Source organism: Rissa tridactyla, chromosome 9 (assembly GCF_028500815.1).
Source record: "Rissa tridactyla isolate bRisTri1 chromosome 9, bRisTri1.patW.cur.20221130, whole genome shotgun sequence".
Taxonomy (NCBI): domain Eukaryota; kingdom Metazoa; phylum Chordata; class Aves; order Charadriiformes; family Laridae; genus Rissa; species Rissa tridactyla.
The window spans coordinates 8,937,169-8,952,988 of NC_071474.1; the positions used below are offsets into that span (position 1 = coordinate 8,937,169).

The following is a 15,820-nucleotide window of genomic DNA, read 5'->3' on the forward strand; positions in this document are numbered from 1 at the left end:
TTTCCAAAAGAGTAAAGCCACTATTCACAGAGCAGGTTTCCAGCTGTGGCCCTTACTGTGTCAGCAAAATACCCACTCAAGGTGCTGATTTCAGGAGTGCTGAGATCTGTTTAGGTAGGGGACTTAACGTCCTACTTTTGCTGTAAGTCACCACTTCTGTGTCTATATATACACTGCACACAGATCATCAGAAAATAAAAACCAAATGCATGATCCAGCTGTTCAGACTTTCACCATCATGGTTTGGCACTTAGCTCTCCTCCCATCTCCCTCCCCCAGGTCACAGCTCTCAAACATCCCCTGTCCATGTTCTCGTCTTCGGTGTACCCCTACACAGGTCATCCCCCATCCCAGCTCTCTCCTACCCTCTCCTGAGTGATTGGTTTCTCATAGGAAAGCCCTCATCACCCAGCTGCCAAGTGACCACCAGCAGAGACAAAGCCATAAAGTTGCTTCAACCCAAACATCCTTCTACGAGAGGGGAGAGGGGTCTCCAGTGGTCAAGGTGCACACCTTGGTAGGTATTTATGGTGATGTGGAGGCCACCACGTGTCTCTAGAAAGGTGAGGGTGGGTTAGCACTAGGTGTAGCAGCAGTGCTGTTCATCACTATACCAGGACTGCGAGGATCTAGATGTGGAGCCTGAGCTCTGTGCAAGCTGGGAGGTGAGTACTAATGCCGCAGGCAGGTCAAAACCCAGCTCAGCACAACTGCCCCAGCACCTGTTTCACCCCATCAAGTAGAGGAATATGCACCCAATATCCTGCTACGTGCAGGAAGGAAGACACAAACCTTCCTAAAACCTATGATTTACACAGCAGTCTGCGGCAGTGGTTTCCCAACTGCATAATGAGTACATTAACTTTAGCTAAGCTGATTCTCTAGAGATGAAGAGATGGAAAAGAATAATCGAAGCAAACTGTGATAGAGTTTTTGATTAAGCAGCTGATGATCAATAAAAGTTATCTGCAGGGCAGAGAGTGTTAATGAGCTACCATTTCTGTAGCAAAGAAACACCTGAGCCCACGAACCCGGCTCAACACAGCCCACAGAGGTCAGCGAGACCTGCTCCTCCAGGAATGACAATGCGAGAACACAGGCCACCGAGTCCACAGGTCTCCCCTGCTCTCATTCCTGTTAAAAGGGCGATGGTAGAAGAAGGAAAAGAAATAACCTCAAAGAGAAACGTGGCTAGAAAGAGAGGAATGAGAAAGGTTAACAGCCTGACTCAAGGCTTGAGATAGAATCATAGAATTGTGTAGGTTGGAAGGGGCCTTTAAGATCATGAAGTCCAACCATCAATCTAACACTGCCAAAACCACCACTAACCCATGTCCCTCAGCACCATGTCTATCCAGCTTTTAAATACCTTCAGGGATGGCTATTCCACCACTTCCCTGGGCCGCCTGTTCCAATGCTTGATAACCCTTTCGGTGAAGAAATTTTTCCTAACATCCAATCTAAACCTCCACACTTTCCCCAAAGTTCAAAGAGTTTTAAGTTTTGCCCAAACCTTCAAAGAGTTCCTCCGTTTTGGGGGAAAAAATTGAACTGAAAAGGTATTCATAACCTTCTCGTACAGCTCCATTAAAGAGGCCTCCCAGCTCTGCAGCTGTAACACCAGCACGTAGCATACCTACAACAGGGAGCGAGAAGGACCTGCCAGCCGGGCTACCCGCTCTCTGCCAACAGTCATGCGAGGCACAAAATGACCCACAGCACATCCTGCAACTACTGTCCCGTTACCCCTTCCCCCACAGCGAAGTCACTGCAAAGAAGAGCTAGGTGTTAAAGCTTAATCTTAAATTCATCCCTAAAGATTCTAAGGCATTAAAGACTGGACTTTATAGAGAATTTCTCATAATAATGTAGCCACCTGCTTAATAGAAAGGCTGCAAGGATTTCAGAGAGCAAGTGGAAAGGAGAGCTGCAAATTAAAACTACAGAGAAGAGTCAAGACTCACATCAGCAGAGACATAGAACATCATTACCTCTGCCTGAATTTAGCTATTCCACTGTAACTAATCATTTTACTCTTCCAGAAATGTCCAGAGAACCGTTAGTGACCGCAGGGAGCTGCTAGGATCTTTGTATTACATTTCCTCCCAAAGTTGCCTCCTCTGACAGCCCAGCCCAGCCTGCCTACAAAAGGGATTTGTTTTCCCAAAACTCTCTTAGCCTTCCTATCCTTGGAGGGTCTAGGGAAAGCTGAGAAAAAATCAGCAGACAGGATACTCTTTCTGGAGTGTCCCAAAGGGAAGAGAAGGGATGAACAGCACATTAGGATTTCTCCCCCAATTTCTCAAATTCTCACGGAACTTGGGTTTGCAATTGCCCTCTGCAGAGACCACGTCAAGACAGATCATTAATACTACTTGACGCTGAGGATCTCTTGTATTAAAAAAGCACTGCAACTACTTAGTTCAAATCTCTATATTATTCATAAGATCCATATCTATCACGGATATAGTATTTACGCTGCTATGGGGAAGTGTAATAAACAAGGCAATAAGCACTTCCCTCCTCCAGGTCAACATGAAAGTCTGCATCTTGGAGAGCGGAGCTTTCCTTGGGCAGCAGGGCTCATATCCCAGGCTCCCCACTCAATTCCTTTGGCCAGGAAGTAAAGCCAAGGTGAAAAATAACTGCTCTTCCTCCGAGCCCAGCACTCAGGCTCCAACCAACTCCTACTCCAACCAAGTGGGCCAGGAGGCAACGCCTAGGTGGAACGAGGTCAGCAAAGCTCCTAGGAGGTCAGCAAGGAAAGGTCTCTTCAGCATTAGTCAAGAGAGCAAAGCAGAAACATATTAGACTGTAGCATAGCCCCCATGAAGGTGGAAAGGGATACTATCTGGAAAGGAGCAGGAAAAGCTCAGAGTTGCCATTTTTTGGGATCACAACATACAGCTGACAGCTCCCAGAACTTGTTTGAACATCTAAACTCCTGAGTCCAAAAGACTGGCTGTGAAAGGACTTCAGGTGGCAACTCCTAAACAAGCAACAAGGTCTAGCGGGCTGAACGTGGGCCAGACTGCTAGCTGTCAGCAGCCTGGTGTGACCTTGAGCAAATTGATGCCTTTCCAGCTGCCTCTCCTCATCCATAAAATGGAGATGAAGATGCTTGGCAGCCCTATGATGGGCTGGAAGGAGAAATGCCTCTTTCCAGGAAATGGTGGAAGTACAAGATGCCAGGTTACCTGTCCTCATTAAGAAGAGGATAAAATATACCCCCATCCCTCAAATACTCAGCTGCCTGCTGTGCTCTCAGTAAGGTTCCCCTGACATTTGGGCTCTGCTGGGATCTGGCATGGGAACAGGACAGTCCCACCCCATCTCTGGAATTTGCCCAGAATTTATTTTTAACACAGCCTTCCATCTCAACATTTGTGGTGGGATTCATATGAATTCATGCTGATCTCTGACTCTGAGCTAACCTCACCCTGCCTGCTCCAATAGCCAGGATCATCGAGAGAACAGACGGCACAATATTTCCCATCTTGAACAAGGTGTCTGTCTAACATGGGGCAGACCCCAAGCATCACATCTCCTTCCACATGTAGGAATGAAGGTTTGGGCAACCACCTTAGGTGAAGCTTCGCTTGCTGTCCGAAGGTAACTAACTTATAACATAAGCCACAAGAAACAGGGCCCTAAACTGGGCTTAAAATGACCTTTCAAAATCATGGAGCCCTTTGCCAAGCTCTTTATTTCTTTTTGGTTTTGGATTGTGAGCAATGGGATAATCTGAGAGAAAACTTGAAGACTGGGCTGCAACTTTCTAGTATATCAAGACCTCAGGTATGGCTTGAAGCGTGAGGTCCTTTGCGTTGGTATACACCTAATGGCCACCATCTCCCCTTGCTCAATGCTCCACATCAATTACAGTGCAGAGATGTAAAATGACTGATACTTTTAATACAAAGGGCCTGTCATTTATTTATTAGCTGGTGACAGGCTCTGCAGTCCAGGATGGATGCATTATAAATCAACTACATTCCTAAGCATTAAAAATTCATCCAATTCATAATGTAGGACGCCCGTAATTTCCTTATTAGTGTTGAGTGTGAAGGATTTTTCTTTCTCCTCCCTTGGTTTTACTTTGCTGCTTTGCTTTCCCAACGATCTTGCTCATCTGAGGATTAGTTTAGCTTAATCCTGCAAGAGGGAGGTGGAGGGGTGGGAAGGGCTGGGGGAAGGGAGACAAGGGCTGAAGTCATTTTGCTTCAGTGTTTTCTTCTAATTGCAAATTTGCCATGTATACTTAGGAGACTCAGCTGCTTTGTCTCCTAGTCACACTTATGGGAGCCACAGAAACTGCTTGTCCTGAATTTAAGAGATGCTCATAGGGAAGAAAAATATAAATAGATCCCATTTCCCTCGCAAAGGGAAAAAAAGGAGGCATGGTGGTGGGACAAGGAAGGATGATGTAAAGCCTGTTAAAATGTATTACCAAGGTAAAAACAGGTGTCCAACCATTATAAAACAGTACATTTCAAATAGATCAAACATATATATTTTATATATATATATAAAAATAGGTAGGTATAGTAAACTTCAGACTCAGTGCTCCAATTCATTGAGGAAAAATAGGTTAGTAGGGCGGAAAGAAAGGTGTGACATTTTTGCAGACTCACAACTGTGGCAGAGAACCACAGGCATTGCTGCAACATCAGCAGCAAGTAGGAACTTGGAACTAACATCAGGAAAAGCTGAGTCTACACGAAGCCGCAAGTCATCGCTTAGTTTGAGTACTGCATCCCGTATTGACCACACTTTGCAGACGACCGGACAGCCCCATCACTGGTGTACATAGAGAAATTTTCATGCTTTCACTGAGACTCAGTTTGTTCCTGGCTCTTAAACAGATCTATCCAGGTAGGGGCAGGGAGAAGGGGCCTGAAAAACAGATTCAAGCAGGGTTCAGCGTTAGGTAACTTGCAGTCTGTTTAGGAATGTGCATGCAGGAATCTAAAAATGGATTATGCAGTAAACCCTGCCTTAATGGGAGACAAGCCCGGGCATCGAGAGCAATTCTTACATGCTGTGAATTCAATGTACTTTTCACCTCGAGACACTTACATACAAATCTTACATCAGCTACGCGTGGAAATGGGTTTGCTGAGTTCTCTAGCCAGGTCTGTTCACTTCAGCAAATCACACCGAGTTCAACAAGGCTAGTGCTTTACGCGTAACTGCTGCGGGTCAGGGCTTCAGGAGCACCACCAGAAGTGGTGCTTCCATTAGCAGCAGCATCTCCCTCCATCCCATCGGCCCCACTGGCAGTGAACCCAGTCCCTGTCTGCACCCACGACCAACGACAGCAAGACAGCCAGAAGGATCCTGAGGCAGACTGGATATGTTCAACAACTGAGAATGACAATTTCTGTGGTTTTGTTATATTATACATTAAGCGGAGAGCAGTGCTGCTCCGCCTGCCCCGTCACTGCCTGCTCCATCCCTGCCTGCGTACACCATCTCCCCAGAGCCAGCCACCACAATAGGCCGGGAAACAAAAGTCCCCTTTGACATGAGAAGCTCTTTAGGCAGAATATCTTTTTATGTGGGTCTTTCCCCAGTTTTCAGGACTGAATGAGGTATTTTGGGCTGTCTAGCCCAATAGCAGCACTCAAGGAAGGTTGGCTTGGGGTTTTTTTAACCTCTACTAACATACAGCTTCTCTGCTAGATCCTGGGCTGTACTTCTTGTCCCACAGGGCAGCATTAATAATGTTCCTGCTGTGTGTGTGGTCATGAAAAATTGCTCCAACTCCTAAACAATAGCAGCTATTTTTAATTAGGAATCATAATTTAACCAGCCAATGAACAAACAATGTTCTTCTAACCACAGAGACAGCTCTTCTAACTAGAGAGTCCCCACGCACTTCCAAGAGCTAGATTTTAAACCTGAAAACCAGCCTGGTTAGACTAAAAAGTCACAACACAGTGTCCTTACAAACTCTGGAAGCTGCCGGTGCCTATAGGGACACCCCACAGCCAGATCCCACAGGCACATCACCCTCATGCCCGGAACGCAGAGGTACCCCAGCCTCCAGATACTTTCCCAACAGCCAAGCATTATAAACCGCAGTAAACTAATTAAAAAGCAAGACAAAGGTTTAACTGATGGCCAAAAGAAATCAGGACCACAACTCTACCCACACGCACATACACACACCAGCTATTTTTAAAGCAACCCACAGCAAAATTCACACAATCAATGAACCATTAGGAGAACACTCTTGAACCCCCTTTCTTTACCCCTGACACCAGGGCTGCCTGAGTTTGCAATAGCCTCGGGTCATGCACTGCTACCTCTTGTCTCGCAGGGATGAAGTCCTGGGCATGAGGAGCATTGGCTGATGAGCAGAGCCCTCCTTCCGCCGGCAGGGAGACCTCCTTCAGGTTTAAGAGCACCGTGGAGTCAAGAGCGCTACAAGCGCAACTAGACAGGGAGAAGCACCAATACCTGGGCATACAGCCAATAATGTAGAGAATGAAAACCTGCTTTATCCTCATTTCGTCCCAATCCTCTTCTCTCACCCTGCTACGATGAGTCTTGACTCATGCCAGACCACAGGTGAAAAGCACGCCTATGCTGTCAAGCTCTGAACACCCACTAGAAATTGGAGATGTAACCGTCTTTGATGGCTTCGGGCAATCCCTGGTAGGGGAACTGCCTAGTCAGGAGCATCGTGGCATCCCTGGTTTTGTCGAGGAAAGGCAGAGCTGCGAGGGCGCTCAGCAGAAATCCACGTGCGCTTTGGCAGCGTCAGTTGAGAGGCGGAGGTGGCTGGCGCGTAGGTGTCACCGTGCAGGAAGCTGAGCCATGGGCAATGAAGAAGAGCTGATTCAGCAAGTGTTTTATACCATGCCCATCCCATGGTGGACGTGTGAGCAGGTAGGGAACACATGCCCACGTCCGCAGGGATGGTGGTGTGTGCGTGAGCGCCAGGGGACGCTGTAAGAGCGGTGGGAGGGTGTGTGATCCCTTCTATGAGACGAGCAGGGGTCTGGATGCAAGATAGAGTGCACGTACACATCCTCCATGAGTTGGTTCATGCCTTGGCAGTCTGGTCCAACCCATTCGATGCAGGGACGATGTTGCCAGGCAGCGCAGGCAGCCTGCTGTGTTGGAGCCGCTCCGAATGCCCAGGAGAGGAAACCAGCTCATGACCTCCCCTCACTTGGCTTGTTAAATGCTTGACAATCCACATATCATGGTGTTCCCTTTCCGAAGTCACCCCAAGCAAGTCAGCCCTACTTGCTGGCCCCACAGACACCAGGATTTAACAGTCCAGAGGAGATGCTTTCAGGCCAGAGCAGCAGACAGAGTTTTGTATGAGAAACACTTCCCTGTCCACTCCTTGATGTCTGTATCCAGGAATATTTCCATCACCAACACAGCCCCTCTGGAGGCAGGTCAACATTATCAGCCCAAAGCCATGTTCTGCTTGATTTAAGGGTTTCTTTTCCTAATGGATCCCCATCACCAGGAACCAACATGCTGTCATCCACCGCAGCTGTGCTGCCAGCATGGCTTCCTCATGCTGGGGCTGGAGCTTCCTCAGCTCCTTTTGGTCTCAGGTGTTGCTACAAATATCTTCAGTAAACACACGTTAAAGTAATAGAGAGAGGATCTAAAACCCAAGCAGCTGCAGGAGGTAGCCAGCTTGTGTGCAAACCAAGGCGGGTGCACCTTGCACCCAGAGCAAGGCAGGGCTGCCCTGCTGGCTACAGCAGCTCCTTCCAAAGCAGGCAGGAGCCCAGCAGAGCCACGTTTCTCATCCTCCCACACTGATTTTCTTTCTCTCCTTACAGCCACACAGACAACACCTGCAGAGCTGGCGGAGGGGCAAGGTATTTTGCCAGCCGTCCCAAAACAGCCTAAAAAAACTCTCATTGCTGTAGCCCATCACAGTAGGAATACCTGAAGATTGACTCTCTGAGCATGAGGTCGCAACTCAAAGTACAGGTGCAATAGGTGGGATGGGCACTCTGCCTCTAGAAACACAGGTTGGACTTCTGAGTTCTAGAAAATGTGGATATTTCTTCCACTTGCTCTTTCAGAGCTAGATGACATGATGCAGAGCATAACATAGCCACAGGTAAGAAAAACCATCTGAGAGGGCTGGGGAGGGCTGAGCAGGTTGGATCAAGTCCCACTGGCCGTGGGATCTCCTGTTAGTCAGATGTTGCAGCCTGGGCAACAGGAGGAGAAGGTGGTGCTGGGCACAAGGTCAGTTCAGTTCTGCTCCGGCGAAGGACAAAAGCAGTAATTTTAGTTGCTCACACTTTTCTTCAGGTACCTGCAACATCTGCTCTGGAAGCAGTGAGATAGAGCCTTTGGGTTTCTCCAACTTCCAAATTTCTAAGCAGGACGTCAGCACTGGGACCTCAGAGCAGTTTCTATGAGAGGCAACCGCAAACCAGAAGGAAGGAAATTTGGAGGCAGAAGGTGATTGCAGGGACCTCCAATGCCTTCCACCTGCTAACAGCTGAGTGTTGAGGTCAGGGCTTTTCCAGAGGCCCAAGCCACAAACCCAGGCTTTGCTAGGACAAATCAGGAGACACAGAATAGAGTGGCAAACCACCCATAAATATGTATACAGCTACTCATAGCTCCTTATTAAATCCCCTAAAAGTATCTCATATGGGTTGACTGAGGAGTACAGGACCATAAGACAGTGAGGAGCCACCAGGCAGAAGAGTCTCAACTCACAAGTGCCTACTTCAGAGAAGTAATGGGCGTCAGGTCCTGCTGGAGAAGAGCCTGGGGTTTTCATGTTAGAGGACAGAAGAGGAAAAGAGAAGTTTGGAGAAATTGAAGAAACAGCAGAGACCTGTGGGAGAAACTGAGACCTTTTCAGCCTGGCTCCAGGCTTGGCACTAGGCAGCAGAGTCCTGCTGTCACCTCACACTGGGCTCCCCATTTATATTGCAAGAAAATAATATTTGGCAAATCCTATTATGCCTGCGTGCGTGAATAAAAGTTTCTCTTTTCCACTACCTACAGGTTCAGTCTTCTTTTTTTAGCCAAATGGAACTGCAAGCATTTATGGCTTTTTTTTTTATGTTGTTGTTGTTTTTGGCAAAAATGGGAACATGAACTGACCAAAAATAGAAATGCTGCATACTTTTTAGCTTCCCATGTTCAGGATGAACAAAACACACCAGGCAAACAAAAAGATTTTACAGTGGTAAGGGTAAAAATCCTTCCCATTTTTGTTTTCAAGACCTATTAGAAGCAGAGGGAAGGAAATCTATTTGTTTAAAAATTATGATTTTTGAAGTGACCACAGTGTTCCTTTTAAACTGCACTGAAATACAAAATAAAGACAGGGTACCGAGTGAAAGAGTGCTGATGGCGCTTTTATTGTGTGATTTGCCTTGTTTTTTTTCTGAAGTACTTCTTTTTAGCCGATTACCATGTATTTACAGTTAGTGTAATTATATCTAATTACTTAATTAGCATGAATACGTGTAATTACTAACTTCGAATATGTAATTATGTCAGGGCAGCCTGTAATAAATGAGGTTGAAAAAAAACCCTCATTAGGACTCTATGGAAGGACGGCTGTCTCCACCCGTGTGGAGAATGCATCCCAGTCCCCAGACTGCGCCAGTCCTGGAAGAGGAGAACACAGGCAGCTCCGGTCGTGTCTAGCAACGACCTCCACCAAAATCAAACCATTTGCCTCAAAAGCCTTGGTGGGAACTGAGCATCCACTGCTGGGAGACAGACAGGGATCTGCAAAGCATCTGCCCCCCAGATTAATTTTCTCCGTTAAGGTTTGGATTTTTTTTTTTTTTCCCCTCTGATTTTTGTGATTCTCAAGAAGACCTCTTTGGCTGGACAAGAAATACGAGAGGAGAGAACAGAACGCAAATAGAACTGCAAAACTGTGCTGTGGCGTTTGAGTAAAGCTTGAGAGATCAGATCCAAGAACTTATCTACATCTGATGCATTGTCCTAATAATTAATTACTACTGTTAAAGTAAAACAACCTTCCAAAACGTTTATTCTGAAACATTACCAGTCTTCCACTACAAAATTCTCCAGCTAATCATAATTACCCATTTTGCAAATTCGAACCCTGAACATCAGGAGATGGAGCTCAGGCTATAAGTTGCTGTTACTGCCAAGAAGCATATGTATGAAATCATGTCCTACCAACAGCCTCATGAACTCATTTCAAGCTGATGCTCCCCTTTTTTCCGCTGATCAGGAGATACCCAATGAAATGAGCTGACTTTTCCTGCCCAGAAGGACAGATAGCCATTTTCTGGACACAAATGAGGGTAGACTGGATCATGTTTTGCATTACCAAAACCTCTGACTATAGGATGGAGTCATGTGGTCCTACGTCATATCTCCTCATCACCTATTCTGTCCACAGTGCTTGCCACAATAAATCCTGTTCCTCTCCTCTCATGTGTTTATTTCCAAATATAGAAACGTGCAAACTCATCACAACCTGTCGCTCCTCCTGCTGACATCTGCCAAGCAGATACGCCACTTAGTTTCTCTTCCATATGCAGAAGATCATGAGAAAAAGACTATTTTAGTTTATTCTCCTGAAATTGATTTGTGGTTGGACTGTCCCCATTGCCAAGCTCTTTGCTTAACCGTCCAGGTAGGGCTGAGGACTGAAATGAGGACTGGTTGCAAACCCTAGTCCTGCCCAGTGTGCCATGGACTTAGAATGTAAAGAGATGGGGAGCATCTTCTCAAAGACTCAATGCTTCATCACAAGAAAACGGGGTGGCGCAGTTTCTCCCATGGCTTTTTGAGAAGCCCTCACCAGGAAGGGAAGGAGGACCCTGAGCCAAGCTCAGCCCTCCTGCTCCTCTAAATTAAGCAGTAGCAGAAAGTGGCAAGAGAACTGCACAAATCCCAGGAAGTCAGAGGTGAGAGCTGGCTCCTGTACCCTTCATCCTATCGACGGGAGAACAGCACATCCCCAGTGAGGAACACGCCTCTATCTCCTTGAGGACACGTTAACGAGAAGAGCCCACAGGCCAGTGTTGCACAGTGGGAACGAGAGGGGCTGCGGCTCTGCGGGCAGGGAGCTGCTCTCCATATTTCAGCTGCAATTCCATTACGCAGAGCTAAGTGGCTGGGAATAAACATCCGTCATCCCTGCGTGATAAGCGATGTTTGCTAGTATAGAGGGTGACAGAAATCTATATCACATCAATGTACTATTAATACTGCATTAAGCATATAGAGTTTGCTCTCCTCATTGCAGCGCTGTAATGGGTATCGGCATGTCCTCAACGCAGACAACATCCAAGAGCACAGGGATGCTTGCAGGAGGAAGGACGGAAGGAGAAAAGCCTCACAATGGGGAGAGGAATTGCTCGCTGAAGATGTTGCTCTAGCAACACCTCAGTGCAAAGAAGAGACGCTGGGTACCACGGAGCACCTTTGCTCCCCAGCCGGGCAGCGCTTCTGTGGGAGGTGGGTGGCGTGGCAGGAAGGAGGTGACAGCTCACGTCAGTACAGGCTCAGCTGGGCATCGAGGCACTCCCCAGCCCAGAGGAGTCCTCCTCTCTACAAGTGACAGCACATGAAGAAGTCTTTGTGTCTGAGCTCCACACAGGGGGGAAAAGAAAAACCCTCCGGCGTGAAAACCACGGGGAGAACGGGAGCAAATATTCTCCAGCTCAGGTTGAAGTTGAGCAGAGCACATCGGATCAAAGAAACCCCTTACAGCGAAAGTTCTCCCAAGCATGGTTAATTTAAAAGGTGAATTATAAAACTTTCCAGCCTCAAGCAAAGCCACCAGTGAAGTCAGAAGTTGTGTCCAAGTCAAATCCTGGGGACTAAAATACAAGACACACACCAAATCCAACCCTGCCTGAGGTCCTGAAGCCTGGGTTTTGCCCCATGAATGACAAATTGAAAAAAATAGACGGGCTTTCAGCCTGCCAGCATCCAGCTGTGGTTTGTCTCTTGTTAGCACCCAAATTGAGTGCCAGGGTGGGGGTTTGGTTTCAGTCCCGCTGCGTCGCAGCACTGGGATACCTGGAGCTCGGAGGTAGCAATTTGCTGTGGATTTCCAAGCGTGGCAGTTGTCACTAATGCTGTATTTCATCCCTGTGGCACCTTCCACAGGAGAAGCAGCCCCAGATGCCACCCCCAAGCGACTCTGTGAACTCTTCAGATCCTAATCAAACAGCCCTGTGAAACTCCGAGGCCAAATCCTGCTGCGAGCGGCTTCCCCTGCAACCTGCCCAGCTCTGACAAGCCCCACAGGGCAAACGCTCAGAGCAGAACTCAGTCTTTTGAGGTTCAAGCTCTGCTACTGCACAGCGGCAACAGCGCCTGCGTCTTGCAATGGTCGGCGTGTAGATTAAAGAGATTCGAGAGAGCACAGGAGGGGAGGGGAAAAAAAAATAAAGCGGGGGACCCCCTCCCTTCCCAAGCCATCAGAGTTTGTAAATCATTTTGAGATGAGGTGCTATAAGAAATGTAAAATATATAATTAACGGCACAGAAAAAAACATGCTACCTTCAGCTTCTCCGCTCCTGCCTAATCACCACCCTCTTCCTCCCCCTCTCTACAAACAGACCAAATTTAGCACATTAAAATGAAAATCAGAGGAAAGCCAAGCACGTTCATTGGGTACACCCCATCACTCCGGCAAGCAAAGCACGGTGATAACAGCTCAGGTGCCAGCTCGCAGCACCCAGGAGGGGCTGCCCAGGGACACCTCCATGGGAGCAGCGGCTGCAGCTCCCCTTCCCCTGATGGGAGGAGCGGTGGCCGAGAAGCAGCGCGCTCCTGCTGAGCTCTTAATGCTGAATAAGTTTCCACAGGTTGGAAGATCAGCCTCCTCCCTGTTTCCAGGGGGCTGAGTTATGTCTCCTGCACTCATGAGTCAGCAGCAGGCAAGGGCAGAGCAGAGGCGACTTCAATGCAGCACTCTCTACCTCTGGCTGGGCCACAGAGATAGCACAAGTTGTGGTTTTTTCCCCTTTTTTCTGCAAGCTTTTTATTTTTCCAGGTCTGCCTGGAACCGAGACGAACCAAAAGGATGAGCAATAGCAGGAGAGAAACTTTATCCAAACCTCCTGCACTGCTCGGCTTGCATCTCGGAGCTGGTAAAGGCCTTGGAGAACTCGTCTATCAGCTGCGAGCCACGTGTCAGGGAGGGCTGCATCTCACCACTCACATAAGCAGCAGTGTGGGATTCCCAGAAAAGCATCCTTTTACCCAGCGCTTCTCTTTTCTGCTCCGAATTTAGGAACGCAAAACGGAGAGGACCACTTGATCACCACCTGCTAGTCTAACGAGCCCAGTTCACAACCCAGATTTATACCAGGAAGATGCAAAAGCTTTACGGAAGCCCATGAAAACAAGACATCCAGCATCTAAGCCTCCTGTTCTTTATCTCCACGTATCTGCCCCATCTATGGCCATGTGTCCTGAGCTTCTCCCTTGGCCCGGTGGGGAGCCAACAAGGCAGCCCCATGGCTGGGAAACTGCTGGAGGAGGAAGAGGAGGCAGGTCCTTTCCCCAGCCAGGCAGGGGTCACATCCATCCCCGTGCTCCCAGGCGGCTCTTGCTCACTTCTGGGACCTCACGCGTGGAGCCAACAAGGCAGAGCCCAGCTTCAAATGGCACTTTCAGGCAAGGGGGGAAGGTGACTGGTGGGTGGCGGAGGGAGGGTGAAAGGAGGTGAAGGTGAGGGTGGAAAGTCTTCTCTGGAAGCACCTACATGTATGTTGTGATTTCTGAAACCTGAGATTCACTTGGTTTCTGGACCATACCAAGACCCACTCTCCTCAAAAATCTCCTTCTCTTCTTCCTCATCCTCTTAACCTCTCCCTCCTCACCCTCCTTCCCCCCTCTCCCCAACCTGACCCCTGGTCCTCGCAGGGGACTCCAGCCGGATCGGGCACTCACACGTGTCTGGCTTGTGGCAGTTGTGACCTTGTCGGAAGTACTGGGGGTTCTCGATGACAGGAATGCGGGTCATGCCGATCACCACCGTGTCCGGGCCAGCATCCAGGGATGAGGGCGTCGTGATGCCGTGGTTGATGTGGTGGAGGGGACTGGCTGAATCCTCCTCTCCGCTGATCACTGCCACGGGACCTGCAAACACCACCACAACTGTTAGGCACAACAGGGGAAAGGGGACCCACGAGCCCTGCTGACCGCGCAAGGTAGGGATCACTGTAGATCAGCAGTGGATCACCACCAGCCCCTGGACAGGATGCCTGTCCTAGCACCCCTGGCAGTTGGCCCATCCCCAGGCAGCTCACAGGGCAGGGAAGACACCTCAAGTTTTCTTTCCTGGTTTTGGGGTAGCAGGCTGACAACCTTGCAGGGGTTCAAGTAACTACAGGTGGCACCACAGCAGAGGTGAATCCCACACAAAGCCCTCTCCTGGGGACTGTCACGAGATAGACCAGTTGCCTGGTTGCGGTGCCTGGCATCACGAGCTTGGCAGAATACATAACCAAGCTTAGACTGGAGAAACATCATGCCCAAAGAAGGTCTGTCACCCCAGACCCATATTCACACCATTTCTCTTGTCCAATATGCGTCGCCCATCTTGTTTCCCCTCCTCCAGTTTCACCCAGGCACACAGACCGAACCTTTCCATCAGGCTAATATCTGCAGAGACCCAAGATGTACTGGAGCGGATCCTGCTCAGCTCATGCTGCCTCCCACCCCACTGTCACGAATAGCAACATCTGCCCCTTAACCTCCTGACCCTAAAAAGCTCACAGCGCCATCAGATAGGCAAGGAAATAAAGTTATGAAGGAAAGGACATCCATACCTGAGAGCCAAAGCCTGCTTCACATGCAGAGCTATGTTATATGATTCTAGGCTTATGCTTTATTGTATTTTTAAACCTCCTAACTTGAGTCTTTGCCATCAGCTGCCAAGGCTGGAAACCTTAGGGGACATCAGGCCTTAAAACATTATTCCCCAGTTCCATCTATTCTCACCCCTCCCGGGGCCTGACCTACCAGCCCATGCCTCAGACACCTGCATCATGAGGTGAAACCCTTTAATCCATGCTGCTTAAACATGGCATCCCGAGGAGCTGCACAACGCGGGGATTGCACTGCAACCTTCCATGAGGACCTCCTTTATATGTTCACATGGGAAGAAAAACCACACTTAATCAGAGATGCTCCTTTTCTCCTGCCTGGGTGCTACTAAGGGCTACCAGAGGCTCAATCGAAAACAAGCAGAGATGCTGTGCTGAGGCTTCAAACCTATTCAGAGAGGCCAGTCTTTAACCTAAGTTGCATAGAAAATACCTCTCTCCCATCAGTAATCTACGTCTAATTGCACAATTACTTTATTATGTAGCACTCGCAACAAAGAAGAGAGTCTTCAAGCCATTTTACTCTCCAGAGCTTCTGGGAGGGCAGGGCGAACACCGGCTCCGTGTAGTCATTCTGCCTGCATTAATCTAGTCTAAAGGCTGCTCGTTTTCAGAGCTTCAAGTATTGTTTGTTCTTCCAAGTGGGATATAACAAAGTTATTGTGTAATTAGCAGAGTCCTAGCAGCCTTGACAGGTGTTTTAGTCACAAGGAAAGAAAAAGGCTCTCCCTTTATTGTGAATCCCTTCTGGCAGGTTCTGGCTTTTTTTTTCACATTGCTCCCTGGGCCAGCGTGACTTCCAGCCTTTGAGAGTCAAAGGCGAAATTCAGCTCTTGCCGCAAGATGCCTCTGTTGGGACTATGCATGCTGTATTTCTCCAAACGCAAAAAGCAAACAGGCAATTTCAGTTTGAATGACTTTTGTTCTTTCACGTTGTAAAGTCTTTGCATGCAAACCAGACGGATTGGGC

The 15,820-nt window shown here is 48.3% G+C and overlaps 1 protein-coding gene across 4 annotated transcripts in view; it reads right to left on the minus strand.

The window, feature by feature from the left end:
- NTRK3 (neurotrophic receptor tyrosine kinase 3) overlaps positions 1–15,820 on the minus strand; it is a 228,694-nt gene that overhangs the window by 93,968 nt on the left and 118,906 nt on the right. For all 4 annotated transcript variants that reach the window (XM_054214890.1, XM_054214889.1, XM_054214891.1 and 1 more), the window contains one exon: positions 13,913–14,101. In XM_054214890.1, coding sequence (XP_054070865.1) covers positions 13,913–14,101 — 189 coding nt within the window. The remainder of the gene's footprint in view (positions 1–13,912; positions 14,102–15,820) is intronic.